Source organism: Penicillium hordei, assembly GCF_028827395.1.
Source record: "Penicillium hordei strain IBT 12815 chromosome Unknown utg000006l_segment0_segment0, whole genome shotgun sequence".
NCBI classification, from domain to species: domain Eukaryota; kingdom Fungi; phylum Ascomycota; class Eurotiomycetes; order Eurotiales; family Aspergillaceae; genus Penicillium; species Penicillium hordei.
The window spans coordinates 51,789-68,843 of record NW_026623147.1 but is presented as its reverse complement, the minus strand read 5'-3'; the positions used below and the strand labels follow the sequence as shown (position 1 = coordinate 68,843).

The following is a 17,055-nucleotide window of genomic DNA, read 5'->3' as shown; positions in this document are numbered from 1 at the left end:
GTGTAACCTGTCGTTGACATGTAGTCGATGGTCGCGACTGTTCCTTTATGCAAGAGAGCGTAATTGACTGACTGCAGTGTGTGGTGGCCACGGGGATGTAGCAGAATGCAAGTGTCACAAAAATGTGGCTTCCAAGATTATTAGAGGGTGACATGCTACACTATATACATTGTCCATGGTTATATCTGCCGGAGTAATGGTTTCTCCGGTGCTTTGGATGATGTGCTTCGCTAACATTCGATCACGTCACACGCCTCTCATTTATTGCAAGGGCATTACTAGCCAGCACAGCCTGGAGCTGGTATATACAGCATTGTGAAGTATGACCAGCCTCGATGGGTTGTACAGTCTCCAATACCCCCCTCCGTCCGAGAGTATTCCCCACACTATCATTGAGAGTGTTCTCCATGCAAAGTGGCCAGGTACTCATCGGTCGGAGGAAGGATGGATGATTGAGTGAGGTGATCTCAGACTGCATTCAACCATTGGATACCAGCGAAAGCATGATGCGATCCTTTGTAACAAGTGGTGAGAGATGGGCACATTCACGACAGTGTTCTGCGAGTGCGTTGTGGACTTGGATATGAGAACCGGTTGATTTTGCGTCGCGTATGTAGACATCGTGTCCGGTGCAAAATAGCTGATAATAACCTATTCAGATTCAGATTCATCCAGCTGCATGATCTTTTCGTCAAGGTCCTGTCAAATCTGTGAGTAATGGTGCTTGGATAGTCCCCCAAGAGTTAGGGTGTAGTAGGTACCTGATCCAGGCGAACCTTGAGGTTCTGCAGTTGGCTCTCCTTGATGACAAGGTGGTTTTCATCATCCAAATCCTCCACTATGTAGTCATGTCGCTCTTCGTCGTACTTTAGGATCATGGATTTGATCGACGGATCGCATTCGATCAGCAGACCTGCCGAGGATACTAAGTGTTAGCAAGATATCCAAGGAAGTAAGAGAAAAAGAGGAGCTGACCTCGGACGGCGCGTGGCATCTTGAAGAGGAGGTGTGGAGAGAAGAAGGAGTGAAATGAGGAGAAGTTGATTTGACACCCGCGCCAAGACAATGGTCCCTTACCTTATATCTCACTCTTAGCCCAATGCCCATTTCCTTGACACTATACTCTAGAATAGATCCATGACGACCTTAGAGACTGCCTAGGTGGTTACTTACGTACTCTTAGAACTCTTTTTTTTTCTTTCTTTTTTTTGGGAGATAGTCTCCTATTTTGTGTACGCATATATGTATGTTCGATACAAATGTGAGATTTCACAGGGATGTGTAGTAGATCTATCAAATTTCTCTATACAATGGTGCATCAATTGATTTGTTAAGATATAGCAATTATACTGACACAAAGCTTCCCATTACGAAAGCGATGGCTTACAATGATATAGATGAATATAGCATTGGGTCCGTAAGCTCATAGTGGTCCCATCTGCCATCGAAATAGGCTGCGTAGTTCCTGCCTATTTGGTCCGTTTGATTACTCCTTCCTACTCTCTCTAAGAGGTCCAGGCAGGCCGTGCTGTTAGTAGCTGGCTTTGAGTGGAACATCCTTAGCTGATCCTTGTTACTTCCATCTTCATCGGGTAGCCATTCTCACACAACTACACCGATCTGCCGATTAATTGATGTATCGACACATTACATATGAGCCGTTGTCAGTGGTATGCTGCATATATCAAAAGAAAATTGGCCTAGGTTGCCCAATCCTATATGCTCGGTTTAGGTTTTACTGTGGAAACCCCGTTGATCAACCACTGACCGCTGTTTATAGGTAAAGATCTTGTGGCTGGCTGATGTTCAATATATTCCGCGAGGACACTTTTGGTGTAGGCATTAACGTGCTAGTGATGAGCTGTATTAAGTGATGGTTAGACCATGCAGAGGGTATGTATATGTGTGTGGACAGATACCTTGTGAGAACGCAGCGTTCATTCTCCTACAAACTGAACACCCTTTCTTTTTAGATGCCATGTATCCAATTCATTCATTTAATATCTAGCAAGTCAGAAATAAGACATCCATGTCAAAATGTTTTGCCTGGTGAGCTTGAGAGGCCATGTCGTGTGTGACAAACCCTATAAGATACTAGTTAGTGGATGGAATGACATAATTTGAAAGTGTTCCCAGGACTATATGTATCTCAGGGCCGGCAGTGGTAGTGAACTACGTTGGTCAGCACTCTAACGAAACCTGCAGGGTGAAGGACTGGTTATTTTTCTCCTGCGGGCACCGAATTCGAGTTCCGACGCCGACAGGTACATCAATGACCGTCATCGCATCTCAGTAGAGAGACAGTACCCCACCCTTTTTCATGGGTTAAAATGGAACGACGACAGACCTTCACCGATGAGTCTCAAGGGTACACCGCAGGAAATTTGGAACAATATTGTGGAAACAGTCATGTCTTTACAAGCAATAATACAGACGACCCAACTCTATATAATCCACTGATCATTCTCCATACTCGGCATCAACGAATCCAACCCATTCCACTGCTCGATCGAATAAGCCATCTGAAACATCTCCTGCATCGGCATCACATAAGAAGGATCAAAAGAAGACGCATCTGACATGAGACTATCAAGCCACTCTGATCCGATCTCATCTGATTTCAAGTTCTCAATAGGCGCTCCGTCCAGTCCGCCAGGACATGCGACTGAACCTTGTGAAGCTGAATATGATTGTAAGAGGAAGTCTATTTTGGGCGCGAGGGTGCGCAGGATCCTGGCAGCGCTAGTCGCGACTCCGAAGCATTTGCCGAACATTTCGAATATGGCAATGGAGAGATCGACGGCTTGGCGGGCATCGGAGACTAACTCGCTGTGCGGGTTTGCGAGGACGAAGCCAATGATGGTCATAGATGCATTCCATTGCCATTGGAAAGATTCATGCCAACCATGTAAAATTGTTGTTGATGAAAGCGCTTGATGTGTGATGCTGGTAAGTGTAACTGCGTGGAGAGCGCATTTAGTGGCCAGCTCGCGAGTCAAAGCTGACTGGCGCCCTTGAATGAAAGAGATGAAGGGACGATACACGTTTAGGCATAGTGTGTGGTATAAAAGCTCCAAATTTAAACGCTGGCGCTGGAGCCATTCGGGCGCAAATTGCTCAAACTCCATTTGAGAGCCATCTGTCGAAAAGGTCGCGCCGTTCCCTTTCCTTTTTGTCTTGAGTGAAGTAGGCACGTCCTCTCGCCATTGATCCATTTTGGACGTCTGAGATTGCAGATACTCTGCGTGAGACCCGAGTATCTCTGGGCTGTGCCAGATAGACTGACTCTCCGGAAGGTTCAAATCTCTGGAGTAGAAAGCCACATGAATCTCTTTGGCAATGGTAAAAAGCTTGACGTTGTGGAGATGGAAACTGAGCCAAGTCTTATTCCTCCCAAGGGGAGTAAAGCGGGATCCTGACTGCATGGCAGTATCAGGTTTGTCATCAGGAAGCCTGGGCTCGATAGAAGACCGATGAAGGGTGAATGGACGTCCAAGTTTCATTCCAATTTTGGCATCTAGCTGATACAGAGCCCACCATAAGCGCCTACGCAATTCACGCTCTGGTTCGGGCATTGATGAGGGAGGATCTAGATGAAGCCCGGTAGTATAGGCAGCTCGAGTTGCACTACCGCAGGCATCGGCTGACATGTTTTGAAATGATCCATTGCACAAGTAGATAGCACTGAGTAGGAAGCACTGCACGGTTGATACTGTTGGGCTTTCCAGATAGTAATTTAACATCATCTGGGCCCGTCGGAAATACCATCGACCTGCAATGCTGGGGTCGCCGTCAGCGATGGATTTTTGTTTCTCTGGCACCAAGCGGGATACTCCGTATTGCATGGACAAAGCGATGACAATGTCCACGAGCGCGCATGGTGTCCTTGAATCTCCGGAATTGTTCCATAGAGAGCGATAGTGATCCATAAAGTTGGTTTCATTGATTGCTGGGAATAGAGATGTGTGATAGGATTTCCAGAATAACTCAAGAAAGTATTCTTCCTGTGTTGGACTCAGAAATTCCCCTCTGGGTAATGGGGAGTCGCCTGAAAGAGCGGGGTGTGTCGAGTCTTCCGGAGTGTTGATGGTGTCAAAACCAAGCAACGTATTTGCATTTTCATGAAGAACCATTTCTTTGGTCGACCCAGACTGTCTCTGGTGAAGACTCGAGTCTATGTAGCTATTCATACGCCCGATGAAGTAAAAGAGCGATGACGGCCCATACCATGACACGTTTGGAGAGCGGGCGGTGCCAATCTCGATCCCTTCCCATGGCTTCTGAGCCATAAGGTCACTTTCACCTGACCTTTTCTCAGATTGAGGCTCTGGCGGGGAAGTATTCGTGCGGCTAGACACATATGGAGAGCCACCTGAAGAGGCTTGCTCGATTGGACTCCAAGATGAGCTCAAGGTGGAACTTGCTTGATACTGGGTTTTATACCAGTCCAGCTCATTTTCTAGATCTCTGACACGTACCTTGAGTGTCTCAGATTCTCTATATCAGTGTTTAGGGTTTACTCATAAATCCACAAATAGCTATTCAGGTATCTTCATACCTTAACGCCTGGGGTAATGTCTTCATTTCATCCACGCCTGTCTGGGTACATGGCTCATCTCTTTGAATACATGATCTACATGGTCGCTGATTATCGCATTTGGATCTTCTAGCACGACACCAGTCGCAAGCCCGAGAGACTTGCTTTCGAAGGGGTTTCACTCCGGCACCTGTACCGGCTGAGGCCGGCTTGTTTCGCATTGAAGAGGTATTCATGATAAATCCAGACCCTGCCCAAATGAACGGTAGCCATTAGGCAGCCGAGTCACACATGAATGGCCTTGGTGGCCTGGAATTGTGCAAACACGAAGGGAGTGAGAGTGAGTTTTGCCCCGAAAGATCGAGAGGGGAGTTGGGGATTGTGGGGCCGAATTTTCCTCTTATGCCTGATTGGTGAGATGTCAGCTGACCCTTTTATACTATGTAGATTGTTCAGGTCTTCTTCTTCTTTCTTTCTACAAGGTTCCTCTGTTTGGTAAAAAGTATTCTTACGTCGTTCACGGTGCTGTTACCCTTACACAGCCTGGATGACCTAATAGAGTGCAATTGAACTTGCCTACCTAACGTGAGTAACCTCCAATGGATGTAATGGAGTAAACTACCTACGCATCCACACAATTTGAAATTTGATACTGATCCAATGTTGGTTCTGTGATGAATGTATGTACTGAAAAAAATTGATCCCTGGCAATTCCAAGGGTTAGACCAAGTTGTTATTCTTTCAAATGCAAGACTGCGGTACAATGCTGTTTTAAAATGATTTCGTATCCAAGTGTCACTGGCTCTTTGGGCAAGTCGTTGCCCTGACCAAAATGCTTCCATACTGTCAAATTATGTGCACTCAGTCATAGGGTGGACGGTGTTTGGGTGTGTCTTCAAAAATTCTGGGCTGAACGGATAATCATTGTAGCCCTCCCACTGCTTGCGGAGGTAAAATGTTGCGCGATTATAGTGGGCAAGGGGAATGCCGTGTTGAATCCTGAAAACCAGGTCCGGATTGGAAATGAAATAGCGACCAAAGGCAACCATCACATCCCAATTCTTGTAATGCGTCTCCACTGCTCGAGCAGCAGATTCAGGCTTGTAGCCACCTGCCACCATGACAGGCGAGTAATTGTCCCAGACATCAAGGATAAAGTCCAGCGTCTTCCCAACATTGATCGCCTTTTCGTCTCGAATCAAAGCCCCGGGGTCACCAGTTGCTTCGACCAGAGACAAGTAGGCGAACTTGACGTTCATCTTTTTGAGCTCGGTGATGAGGTGAGTGTACAGCTCAACGGAATCTGTCTTCTCGGAGCCTTGGAATCCGGCGTAAGGGGAAAAGCGGATGGCTACCTTCTCTGCACCGATCGCCTTGACAACGGTCTTTACAACTTCAAGTGTCAATCTCGATCGGTTCTCGATGGATCCGCCCCACTTATCCGTGCGCTGGTTCACACTAGATGTGAGGAACTGGTCGAGCAGATAACCGTGAGCAGAGTGGATCTCAATTCCATCTGCACCAGCAGCGATGGCACGCTCAGAAGTCTCCACGAAGTTTTGAATGGTCTTCAATATCTCATCTTCAGTCAGAGCATCCGGGGTAACATCAACACCCTTCATGGGCACCGCACTGCTAGATCTGTACGGGAAACCGCGCCCAGCGAGATGCTCCGGATCAGATGCTCTTCCCATACCCCATATTTGCTGGAAATAGAAAGAGCCATTGGCGTGAACTGCATCAATGATCTTGCTCCAGCCTTTAACTTGGGCATCACTCACAAAGCCCGGGTTGTTGGCCTGGCCTTCCTCAACATGTGAAATCCCTGTTGCTTCGGAGATAACAAGGGTTCCGGGGACAGAGCCACGATCCGCATAATATTTCTCCATCAAAGCAAGGGGGGTATGGTCATCATCATTGCGGAGCCTGGTCAAGGGAGGAAAGGCGATTCGGTTCTGTAGTGTGACGTTACCGACCCTCAGCGGCTTGTAGAGCCGGGTTTCGGAGGGAATGTATTCGGACACAACGTGTGGGCTCATTCTGATTCAATATCTAAAGATCGTTGGTGATATAGGAGTCTTGGAATGACAGGAAGCCAGCCAAGTCTATTGTTAGGCCGGTAGCTCAACGGGTGTTTTCAGTAACTTGGAAACATGCTGGAAGTTATGAATAATTAGCGTCGGGCCGAATCCCACCAAAAAAAAAAGAAAATGTCTCCGAAAAGTTATTAATCGCATCGTAAAATGGGAGGGGAGCCTGGAGTTTCGGAGCAGGAGGAGCGTGGCTCACAGGCACAACTCCACCTCTCCACCTCTCCACCTCTCCGACACTCCGACACTCCGACACTCCGCGACTCCGGAACTCCGTCTTTACGTCTCCAAGTTTCAAGCATTCACATTCTTCACTGACCCATGAGCCTGGAACGCTAGCGCTGACCATCTAGTGCTTATTGGTATCTTAACTCCGTCTATTCCAGATTGTGACCACTAGGCTTCCGTAGGTGCATGGTTGCAAGCGGACCTCCGGAGACCATACTGACCTTTCGCTCTTCAGCTCTTGTAGAGTCTCGTATAAATAGATGAACAATTCTCTAGCAAATATTCCTCACCACAACAGCACCCCCTAAAGCATTCGAAACATCAGCCTCGAAAACAAAAAGACAATCTTCTTCTATCTCTACCCCCCGGCCTTCAGAGTGACTTTCTCCAGCTTCAATACTTCATCAAACCACTCAACCAACTCAACCAAAATGCCTGCCCGTAAAGCCCTAATCTCCATCACCTCTGCCAGTGCCACTCTCTTCGATGGCAAAGAGACCACCGGCCTTTTCATTGTCGAAGCCCTGCACCCTTACAAGGCCCTCACCGCGGCAGGCTTCGAAGTCGACCTCGCCTCTGAATCAGGCAGCTATACTGCTGACTGGCTCTCCCAGCAGCCCGACTTCCTGAACGGCGAGGATCTTGAGATCTGGAATAACCTCGATAGCGAGTTTCGCAAGAAGCTCGATAATATGCCCAGGGCCTCCGAGCTCGACGGATCCAAGTATGGCTTGTTCTTCGCGTCCGCTGGCCATGCTTCTCTGATCGACTACCCCACTGCCAGTGCCTTGCAGAACATTGCGGAGCAAGTCTGGGCTAACGGTGGCATTGTTGCATCTGTCTGCCATGGCCCTGCGATCTTTACCAACCTGCTGGACCGGACCACTGGAAAGCCTCTGATCCAGGGAAAGAAAATTACTGGCTTCACCACTGAGGCAGAGAATACCATGGGAATCATGGCTGAGCTGAGGGGATTTGGATCCGAGATGGTGGAGGAGCTTGCTGAGCGCCTTGGTGCTAAGTGTTAGTCACTATCAATTCCCAAAATCAACGCCTTGTACTAACATTATTTATAGATGAACGATCTGCTGGAATCTGGGACGACTTCCATGTCGTTGATAATCGACTAATCACTGGTCAGAACCCTGCCAGCTCTACCTCTACTGCCAAGGCTGCTATTGAAGTATTCGAGAAGCTCTAGGTACCGTGGAGCGAATACAAAGTTCTCACCAGGTACAGCAAAGGTGGATGGTTGACCGTTTCTTGCTTTTTAATCTGATTATTCTCTTGGCCTTTAATAGCTCTTTTTAGATCTACCTCAAATAGAAGATGCATGCTTTGTTCTTTATATTATTCTTTTGTCAAGACCCTTAGCTAAAGTCTAGCCCGACTCTTACCAGTATAGCCACTAGCAATCTCCAGCCAATCCCTAGCTCGGACTTTTCACAGAGAGCCCGTACCACCCCCTCACCCATTTTCCCTTCATTATCCCCGAATATAGTAAAAAAGAAAGAACATAGCTTCTCTAGAAGGACGTACTTGCTAGCACGAACAGCGCGCACAGCCCACTCGAAATATAAAGTATTAGGCAAAGGAATCAAGACTATATCGATCTTAGGATCTTCGAGAATTTCTACTTACTGTGAGTCGCAGTTCTCTAGTTTAGAGATTTGAGTCTTAGGCACCGTTATAGGATGAGCGAACATCGGGGATGTTGTGCTTTTTGGCGAATGCCGAGGCACGAGCATGATCTCTAGCAGCGACTACTTGCACAATAACCTCGGGATATGAGAGGGCAGGTGTGATAAAGGAAAGAGGTCTAAGATGAAAGGTCAGCGTGATTTTCAAGGTCCAATCATTTGAATGCTCACGCAATCTGGGCCGCGCCCCCAGGATGCCAAACCGGATCGCAGCGTTCTTTTCGACTTTCGGAGGGACGAATGCCGTACACACTCTCATAACTATTGCTGCCATCTTAATTCTCTTGCTCCTCTTTTTTCTTGTAAGCTCAGATAGACAAACACGTGGATTTAATGACCAAGGTGAGAAGGGCCGTTACACCATCGGGGTAAAGCTTAGACCGGCTGACCAGAGTATATAGGAAAGGGGACCAGGGTCATGTCAAGTTTTGGAGTAACCTCTCGCTCGAAATAGTCGGACCAGTTCGAGTTTGTCAATCTACTGTCATTGATGGATTGCGACGCGAGTAAATAAAATGGAGATTCTCGAGATAATGTGGTTGGCATTAGACACGGTAAATGGCCAACTAAACCCAAGTAGTATTCGATACACCTAGTCTTGTTCTTCTTTTTCTTCTAGCTGTTCCTCTAAATGAACCTCTACTTTCTTAATTAATTAGTTAGAACTCTTCAGGGCTCTTATCTTAATCAGTTTCCGAAAGAATCTCCTACTTGTTTCCCCCACACTTAAGACCTTCAACCGTTAGGCTCCCTACCCCATGGAATAATAGAGAGACATCATCACCCACTAAAGAGGATAGATGAACAGCTTGTTTTCCAAATCCGTCAGATCCAGCATCGCCAGATCCACCCTCCTCCTTACCACTACCCCGGACTCATCTACTTGTTCAATGCATCCCTCTCGGTCACCATCGCTCAATCCAGCAATCCAACCTCTTCTCTTCTTGTTCCTTCTTGCAAGGATAAAATGGATGATCCCAAGGATAGCTGGTGTTCCCACCCAGCTAACGAAAATCATTGAAATCCACGCATCATAATACCTCGGCGCCGCGCTCTGAACCCAAATTTGTGGGGAGACCAAGTTTCCAACACTGTAGCCGACCATGAACATTGCATTCCGTGTTAGCCTCTTGGTATACCCGGCTGCTGAAGAAGTTGTCCACCCGAGCGCAATAATATATGTGATACCGTATGTGTTTTCCGCGATGAGCATGCAGACTAACAGCGGCAGCTTCCGGCTCCAATCGATGAATATTATGCCTACACCCCCTGCCAGTGCAAAAAGACACCAAGCCAGGCTATGTAGAGCGAGATATTTGGGAAACCACTTTAATGCAAAATGGGCGACGATGCAGAGCGCAACGCCGAAACCGCCACCTGCTGCGGAGACCAGGGTGGAACCTAGGTCTGACACCCCAAGAGAAGTAGTCAAGAGGTTTTGCTGGCCATAGTTGAGGTTGTTGGCGTACATCAACGTGAATGCCTGTAGGGCAAATAGCCAAGACACGGGGTCTCGAAGGCATTCAATGAATTGGGACATTTTGAATTGTTTCTGCTCGATAGAGCTCTGGTGGGACGCGTGTACACGATGGATGACGTGGACCTTTTCTTCAAGAGAAAGGAACTGTGCTTCAGCGGGATTGTTGGGATAGCAGAACCAGGTCCATATTGATAGTAGGATGGTCAGTCCTCCATTGACGATCATGAAGAGTTTCCATGGGAGGATATTGCTGTGACTGAATAGTAACCCATAGGAAACAAAACCGGCAGGAATTGGAGCACCAAGACAGGTGATGAAAAAGATGGGCTGCAGAAATGACTGTTCCTCACGATTGAAAAACATGTTCAGAGTGATTTCTATCGCAGGGACAACCACTGCCTCCACCGCACCAAGAGCGAGACGAAGAACTACTAGCCCCCCGTATTTGGTGGCAACACAATGGAGGAATATGACGACCCCCCAGAGGAATAGCGTGCCACTTAAAAATCGCCCAAGTGGAAGCCGTTGCATAAGATAATTACCAGGCCATTGGCCCACGAGGTAGCCTAAAAATATCAAGAACGTCAATTACGGTGTCTCAAAAGTGACAGATTGAACAGTACAGGGAAAAGGTATTATACCAACATAGAATAGAGTGTTGAGAGTATTGTACTGTGACTTTGAGATACCCGTCTCTTCGAACAGCCCAAGAATTGCAGCATAGCCAAGGGTTGATTTGTCGACCTGAAACGATCAGAGAAAGAGGGTTGGATTGCAATCAAGAGCAGTACTCACAAATAGAACGAGGTTGATGATCGATACCAAAACCACGATATGTAGGTATAACTTCCGTTTGAGTTTCTTCTCTTTTTCCAGCGTCAAGGGTTCGAACTCGTTACCATGGTCTTTGATGATTCGTAAAGTCACGTCGGCATAGTTTTCTTTGATTATTTTATCAGGATAGGTGGCTGGAGGCTGGTTTTCATCACTCATGCTGTTCCGATATGGGGATTTGAACACTTAGGATGGTGACACTGATTTTGGATCCCATAATATACCATAGAAATAACGTCACTATTTGGAGAATCACATCTTTTATCCGTGTAATTCCATTGGATGTAGGGTAACCGAATCTACAATAAATAATAAATATATTTTAGCGCCATAGCCATGGGAAGTCAATGAGGGTCAAGCTTTTAGAATCGTGCGAACCTTACACTTGGCCCGTGTTATCTTTTAGATCGGGGACATTCCAGCCTGAATTCGTGCCCGAAGCCGGTCGGGATTGGACTGTGGGTCTTCGACATTTGGTCCGAGCCTGAACTCATTTAAATTGAGCGTAGATCGACTGCTTCTATTGTTGCTGGCTCTATATGGGCTGATCCCGTTTGAATGGTATCAGATAAAATACACGAGGGCTAAAGCCTCACGCTTTTCCATTATCCCGACATGCCCAGGTGGCTATAATGGTTACGTGCAGTATTCAAATCATACCTTATAATACTTGCAAAACACGGAGTCCTTTTTCGCCAAACTACTTCCAGAGCTGATTGAATGCACTCAATTTCACGCCCATGACCAGGCCGATTCCGTAAACTATCAAGCACAATCCCAAGCGCGGGACTAACAGATAACGGCCCAGCAAGCAGCATATCATCTCCCAAAAGGTATTCCACGGATTGGCAGACTTGATGTGCCACAGATAGATACCCTCCACAGGATAGATACCCTCCACAGCGATCAGGACCCTCAAATTCCAAACCGAACCTTGACCGGACTCAACTACGCGGCACGAGTTCTCGGGGGTGATACTTTCCAAGTGTTGGTACATGTTGGAAATACCCGACTAAAGCATCGTTCGCGTTGCCCACAGGAGCACCAGTGTAGCAGCGCTCTGGGCGTCTCGAAAACAGAAAACGACAGGGAACAAATCCGAAAACAGAGGTGTTTGCGACGGCACCTGCCAGTATAGGTCCTGTGATTGCATTTCATCATAGGTAACATCCAGCTGTTTATTAATTCGCCAGCATTCGCGAATCAACCGTTGGAGTAAATCGACCTGCTGGAATTTAGGTAGATGAGGTAATGATCGTATACGTTCTAGAATCATAGGGGCTTGGGCGAGGCAATCTGTTACCTGATCGTGAGACGTTTTCGGTATTACTGCCCAAGGTTGCTCCATCCAAGTGGACTCGAAGAAAATAGTTGAGGTATGGTGATTCAAAGAGAACAAAATCTAAAAAGGTGATCACTAAATAAACCAAGCTCCCGGGTTTTGGGGGCTTGACCTACCCCTGGGAGTCAAACACCAAGGAATAATTGATGTCCCAGGCCTGAAGAATGCATCTCATGACCGCGGGATTGAATCAAAGCGATGATACCACGACAATGATTGAAATAGCCTTCGGATCCCTGATTGGGGCATTCGAGGGCCTCGTACAGACTGAGTGCCATGCACGCGGTCAGGGTTCCATCTTCTCGCACGAGGTTGAGGTCGTATAATGCTTTTTGGAGGTGTTGAAGGCCCTGGATATAGCAGTTCAAGCCTTGCTTGACTAGAGCTTGATTATCAAGCATGTGTCCCATCGCCGACGCTGCGACTGCTGCGCTTGACATTTCCAGCGCTTGAATTTTGGTAGGTAACTCCGCAAGCAGAAAAATCCAGGATTGGAATGTTGGGGGCCAATGCAATGGGAAACAGTTTGACAGGAAGGTCTGAATCAAGTTTTGGCATTCTATGCGTATATGCATTATCTTATAGGCAAAGCTTGTCTCGGTAAAAGAAAGGGTGCATTCATTACCCCGAACCACAGTGGCTGGACTGAAAATAGCGGACTCCAACTCTGTACTTTTGGTAAGGCTTTGTGGAGAAGCAGAGGGCCTGAGAAAGATATGTGTTTTCTCAGCGGCTGGTTGAACCAACACGAATACCGTGTCTTTCTGGTACCCGCCACATACTCGGTTTGAGCTTATGCATTTGGCACAGAACGGCCTTTACTGGTCACACTAACTAAGTCAGTGGAGCCATTATATATGGATCTAGTGTCGCTCACTGCAATCTTGCTTTTCCGACAGGTGTTGCAGCCTTTTGACTTGCCAGCTACTCCAACCATCTCATAAGCTGGTCAAGCCCTATATGGTGTTGCGTTACCAACTCGGTGATTTAAATATATTGAATAAGGATTAAGATACCAATATAGCTTTGAGTGAGTTTTGCTCGGATTAGTGAGTGGTTCGTTGAGGCTTTGGAGGGGATCTGCCTTGGTGGATCCACTATCAACCAATCAGATGTCGATCCCTCAATAGTTACCGACGCCAAACCCAAAAAGGTACTGAACTTGCGAGAGCATCTATGGACATGAATTTCAGCACAGCCGGCGCTTAAGGAGAATCAACAAAACATATCTATAAAAGGCACTGGTATTTCCACCTAAATTACTCGTCTTTATCCATTACTTCTTAACAAGCAGCTCAGACGAACCATCCCGGAATTCCTATTTGAAATCAACATGTTGGGCAATCAACAGTCCCATAGTCAGGAATGGGGTAATTGGACCTCTCAAATCACTCCACCTCAAGTCGGATGGCTGGAATACGAACAGAAAGAGGTATACGATGCGAACGACTATAAAAGGTGTAGCCAGAGCTGTGGCGTTGAGAATCTAAAAATAGTATGTTAGCCCTTGAAGAAAAAAGAAAGTAGACGTATCGAGGTCTGCAAACCGTCCTGCTTGTAACCGAAAGACACGAGCGCTGTGTCCAGAAATAGACTTGCATGGCTAGTAAACACCCGACAAAGACCACCACGATTATGTATCCCGCTTTGACGAGTTTAAACCCAATGAGCACATCATTGTCGGTGTCGCTCCCTTCCAGAGCCCCACCTGCGATGGTAAGGCCGATCCCGACAATAAAAAGCACTCGGGATACAACTAAACATTGCCGAATTTGTGGGCTCATGTTTTGTATGAGAGCCACTCTGCGGTGTGTGTTAGGAGATTGATCCATAATCAATATTAGCATGACGCCAACTCACATGATTTGAATAAAGCCCAAAGTTGCTGCGATCAAAGGAAACACGCCAGCATTGAAAAATATGACGGAAGCTATCATCACACCAGTACTAGAAGACTTCTCCGAGATAATGACCAAGATTCCAGCAGTGGTACGAACTGAAAACAAATGGTGTTAGATACATGCCCTAAAGAAGATCTTTGCAAGGTACTGACTGATGGAGAAGAAAGTCAGGATAATCCACGCCATGTGAGGTCGCTTGTGCCGGTAACATGCGAGATAAAGGGCAGTGACCGTTACCGGTGTATAGAACACAATCTGTGCTATACTTAATTTTGAATGATGGAATATTCCGTTGTTTTGGTCTGTCTTATTACCGGTTTTATTATTCCCAGTTGGAGGAATATCGAGAAGCCAGGGATCCTCCTGGATGATGCAACAAGATGACAGAGGATATAGCTCTGAGCTATGATAATCTGTGAATGTCCCCCCCATGAAATAGAGCTCAATATGAATTTTTACGTCTATCGTTGTAATATTTCTTGGGCTTGCTTCAAAAGTCAAAGTAGATGTCATACATAAATTGTTTCAGCGCGTATGTCAACTGGCGCTACAGTCACTCCTGAGACACTCTCAATCAAAGGTTCAATGCCAATACTAGCTTCGTGCAATTGTAGAGGATCAATATCTGGTATGAATATGTCTTTTGTTTAGGGAATCTTGATACCATGATCTGATGATAACCGAACAAAGGTTGCAGAAACTCCAACCAGGCCACATTCTTGGGCATTCAACTTCATTCCCTGGTATCGCCAAGCTTTCGACAACAGCTCTGGCGAGTATGAGGGTATGAGGGGACAATCGTTCAAGTCAATATAAGTAGTCACAGGCCCTCTGCCAGCTCTACCACTGGACCCGTAAATTGCTTCTTTCCTCCCAGGAGATAATAATAAACCCCTCCGATTATCATCCATCCCATTGTCACCACGATACAATAATTCATATTTTCTGGTGTCACCGGCTCGACGGTCGGGAAAGTGCTAAAAACCATGCCCATGAGGAGCCAAAGGATGGCAGCGATATTCACGACAGGTCCCCATCGTGGGCCTAGGTTGAATGATCCCGAGCCAAGTCCATGGAAAATCGGTGCTGATTTCCGTCGACCATATATCAACATGAACACAATCGGGGAAATATACGAGGCATACATTCCCAAAATTGCCATTGATAAAACTGCGTTAAAGGCCGTTGAGCTGCCAAGGTAGATAAATCCAAGCAACATTTGGAGAAGGCCAACCGCAAGGACCATATGCACCGGAACTTTCAATGTGGGACTCACTTCTGCAAAGAATTCCGACGCTGGTAAACCATTGTCACGTGCGAATGCCCAGGCTGTACGGCTAGTAGATGTCACACATGCAGCATTGGCGGCCGTCGCGGTCAAGGTGATGCATAGGGCTAATACGGTAGCACCCGCTGGGGAGCCAGTGATGTTTAAAAATAACTGAATGGAGGGAAACCCCGTCTTGGACTGAAGCAGGGATTTTAGGTCTCCCAAAGAGAACAGTAGAACAATCGCATATACCAGGCCAATCACTCCGTTGATCATGACGCTGCCTATCATGGCCAATGGTACATTACGGGACGGCTTTGGCATTTCTTCGCTTAGATGGCACGCTGCATCATATCTAAAATTAATAGTTAGCTTCCGACCTCCTGCAAGCTTATAGGAAAATCGTACCCGAGGAAAGGATATATTGTGCTCAGCAGTCCTACTAACCAGGAAACCCCATCGTTGTCCCATCCACTGGTGTTGGAGAATTCGGTGAAGACGTAACTTGCGGGGTGCTTCTCGGACATTGCTCCCAAAACGGTGACTATCACAACGAAGCCAACGACGTGCAATACACCTGTTTGCCTTTTAGGGTGTGATTCGACTTTTTTTCCCTTAGGGGTTGAGAGATCTCTTACCAGCTGTTGTATTGGTATGAGGCAACACCTTGGAACCCCAGATATTGATGGCAGTTGAGTAGGCTAAAATTAACCAATAGAAAAGCATCCCTCGCCATCTAGTTGGGGTATATGAGTTGAGATTGTTCAAGGTGATGAGGGCCTGCAGCTGCAAACCCGCCGCGAACGCCGCGGAAGCGGAAAACACCAACTGTCCACCAATGGAAATCCAACCGGTAAACCAGGATGCAGTGGCCTGGTACGATGCCGGTGTGAGACAGTGGACCCAGTGGTATTGTCCTTTAGCTTCTGTTAGCAATGGGCCTAGGGTAGGTACATGGAACAGTTGATAGTACCGCCAGCAGTAGGGTATATAGAGGCAATTTCGCTTAACGAAAGGACAATGAACATTGTACCAATCAAGGTGATAATACTGTATTGGCGACATAATCAGCCTTCCGATATCAGAGGATTGTTGAGGAAAACTCACTAGTTATAAAACAAGCATGGCGCGCCACCATTGGTAAGAGCTGTGGCGACAACTGTGGATAAAGCTTCCCAGGTAGCCATCAAAGAGATCTGGAGACAGACGATTGACCAGAGGGAGAAGTCGCGACGGAGTTCTTGGACATGGCCAAGCGCCACAAGTTGGTCTTCATCGCTGATCGGTTTCTCTGTAGCCATTTTAGTTTCATGGTTAATGGAATCCATATTCCACACTCCTCGGAGTATAGTATAAGTTCAGGTAAAACAGGGGGTCCTTCCGATATCTATATGTAAATTGACAGGATAAAGTCCATACTCGTACACGGCCATGATCCGCACCCATCAACCACATATTTACGGGGAAAACATTGTATTCCTTATCTTCTAAAACCCCGAAATCAAATCCTCCCCCCCTCATTTTCTCAGATATCTATTCGTTATCTTCGTCGATCATCTATCGTCACGGAATCATTTCCGTATCCACTGTTGCCTGGAACCTCATTCCGAGTTTTCCGATGTTCCGAGAATGTACCTAATATAAGTTCGCAGAGGCCGTCACTGGGAAAATAA

General features: G+C 46.8%; 10 protein-coding genes across 10 annotated transcripts; 1 reads left to right on the top strand and 9 right to left on the bottom strand.

Moving 5' to 3' along the window:
- Positions 1-651: 651 nt before the first annotated feature.
- tfb5 (TFIIH complex subunit TFB5) lies at positions 652-994 on the bottom strand (the record flags this gene model as incomplete). The annotated part of the gene is made up of 3 exons (XM_056901774.1): positions 652-699; positions 762-913; positions 976-994. The coding sequence occupies 3 exons, from the start codon at positions 992-994 to the stop codon at positions 652-654; spliced, it is 219 nt and encodes a 72-aa protein (XP_056747061.1).
- A 1,450-nt stretch (positions 995-2,444) lies between these two features.
- Positions 2,445-4,289, bottom strand: N7537_010719 (putative transcription factor; the record flags this gene model as incomplete). The annotated part of the gene is made up of 1 exon (XM_056901773.1): positions 2,445-4,289. The coding sequence occupies one exon, from the start codon at positions 4,287-4,289 to the stop codon at positions 2,445-2,447; it is 1,845 nt and encodes a 614-aa protein (XP_056747060.1).
- A 1,099-nt stretch (positions 4,290-5,388) lies between these two features.
- On the bottom strand, positions 5,389-6,576 carry N7537_010718 (alkene reductase; the record flags this gene model as incomplete). Its single annotated transcript, XM_056901772.1, has 1 exon — positions 5,389-6,576. The coding sequence occupies one exon, from the start codon at positions 6,574-6,576 to the stop codon at positions 5,389-5,391; it is 1,188 nt and encodes a 395-aa protein (XP_056747059.1).
- A 710-nt stretch (positions 6,577-7,286) lies between these two features.
- Positions 7,287-8,056, top strand: N7537_010717 (uncharacterized protein; the record flags this gene model as incomplete). The annotated part of the gene is made up of 2 exons (XM_056901771.1): positions 7,287-7,878; positions 7,932-8,056. 2 exons carry the CDS (start codon positions 7,287-7,289, stop codon positions 8,054-8,056), a joined length of 717 nt encoding a protein of 238 aa, XP_056747058.1.
- A 476-nt stretch (positions 8,057-8,532) lies between these two features.
- Positions 8,533-8,829, bottom strand: N7537_010716 (Oxidoreductase N-terminal; the record flags this gene model as incomplete). The annotated part of the gene is made up of 1 exon (XM_056901770.1): positions 8,533-8,829. One exon carries the CDS (start codon positions 8,827-8,829, stop codon positions 8,533-8,535), a length of 297 nt encoding a protein of 98 aa, XP_056747057.1.
- Positions 8,830-9,342: 513 nt separating this feature from the next.
- On the bottom strand, positions 9,343-11,028 carry N7537_010715 (uncharacterized protein; the record flags this gene model as incomplete). Its single annotated transcript, XM_056901769.1, has 3 exons — positions 9,343-10,601; positions 10,677-10,779; positions 10,831-11,028. 3 exons carry the CDS (start codon positions 11,026-11,028, stop codon positions 9,343-9,345), a joined length of 1,560 nt encoding a protein of 519 aa, XP_056747056.1.
- Positions 11,029-11,569: 541 nt separating this feature from the next.
- On the bottom strand, positions 11,570-11,866 carry N7537_010714 (uncharacterized protein; the record flags this gene model as incomplete). Its single annotated transcript, XM_056901768.1, has 1 exon — positions 11,570-11,866. One exon carries the CDS (start codon positions 11,864-11,866, stop codon positions 11,570-11,572), a length of 297 nt encoding a protein of 98 aa, XP_056747055.1.
- A 15-nt stretch (positions 11,867-11,881) lies between these two features.
- N7537_010713 (uncharacterized protein) lies at positions 11,882-12,786 on the bottom strand (the record flags this gene model as incomplete). Its single annotated transcript, XM_056901767.1, has 2 exons — positions 11,882-12,271; positions 12,343-12,786. The coding sequence occupies 2 exons, from the start codon at positions 12,784-12,786 to the stop codon at positions 11,882-11,884; spliced, it is 834 nt and encodes a 277-aa protein (XP_056747054.1).
- A 743-nt stretch (positions 12,787-13,529) lies between these two features.
- Positions 13,530-14,298, bottom strand: N7537_010712 (uncharacterized protein; the record flags this gene model as incomplete). The annotated part of the gene is made up of 4 exons (XM_056901766.1): positions 13,530-13,697; positions 13,759-14,014; positions 14,072-14,207; positions 14,265-14,298. 4 exons carry the CDS (start codon positions 14,296-14,298, stop codon positions 13,530-13,532), a joined length of 594 nt encoding a protein of 197 aa, XP_056747053.1.
- Positions 14,299-14,932: 634 nt separating this feature from the next.
- Positions 14,933-16,683, bottom strand: N7537_010711 (Amino acid/polyamine transporter I; the record flags this gene model as incomplete). Its single annotated transcript, XM_056901765.1, has 5 exons — positions 14,933-15,737; positions 15,791-15,959; positions 16,021-16,299; positions 16,356-16,432; positions 16,490-16,683. 5 exons carry the CDS (start codon positions 16,681-16,683, stop codon positions 14,933-14,935), a joined length of 1,524 nt encoding a protein of 507 aa, XP_056747052.1.
- Between the last annotated feature and the right edge of the window lie 372 nt (positions 16,684-17,055).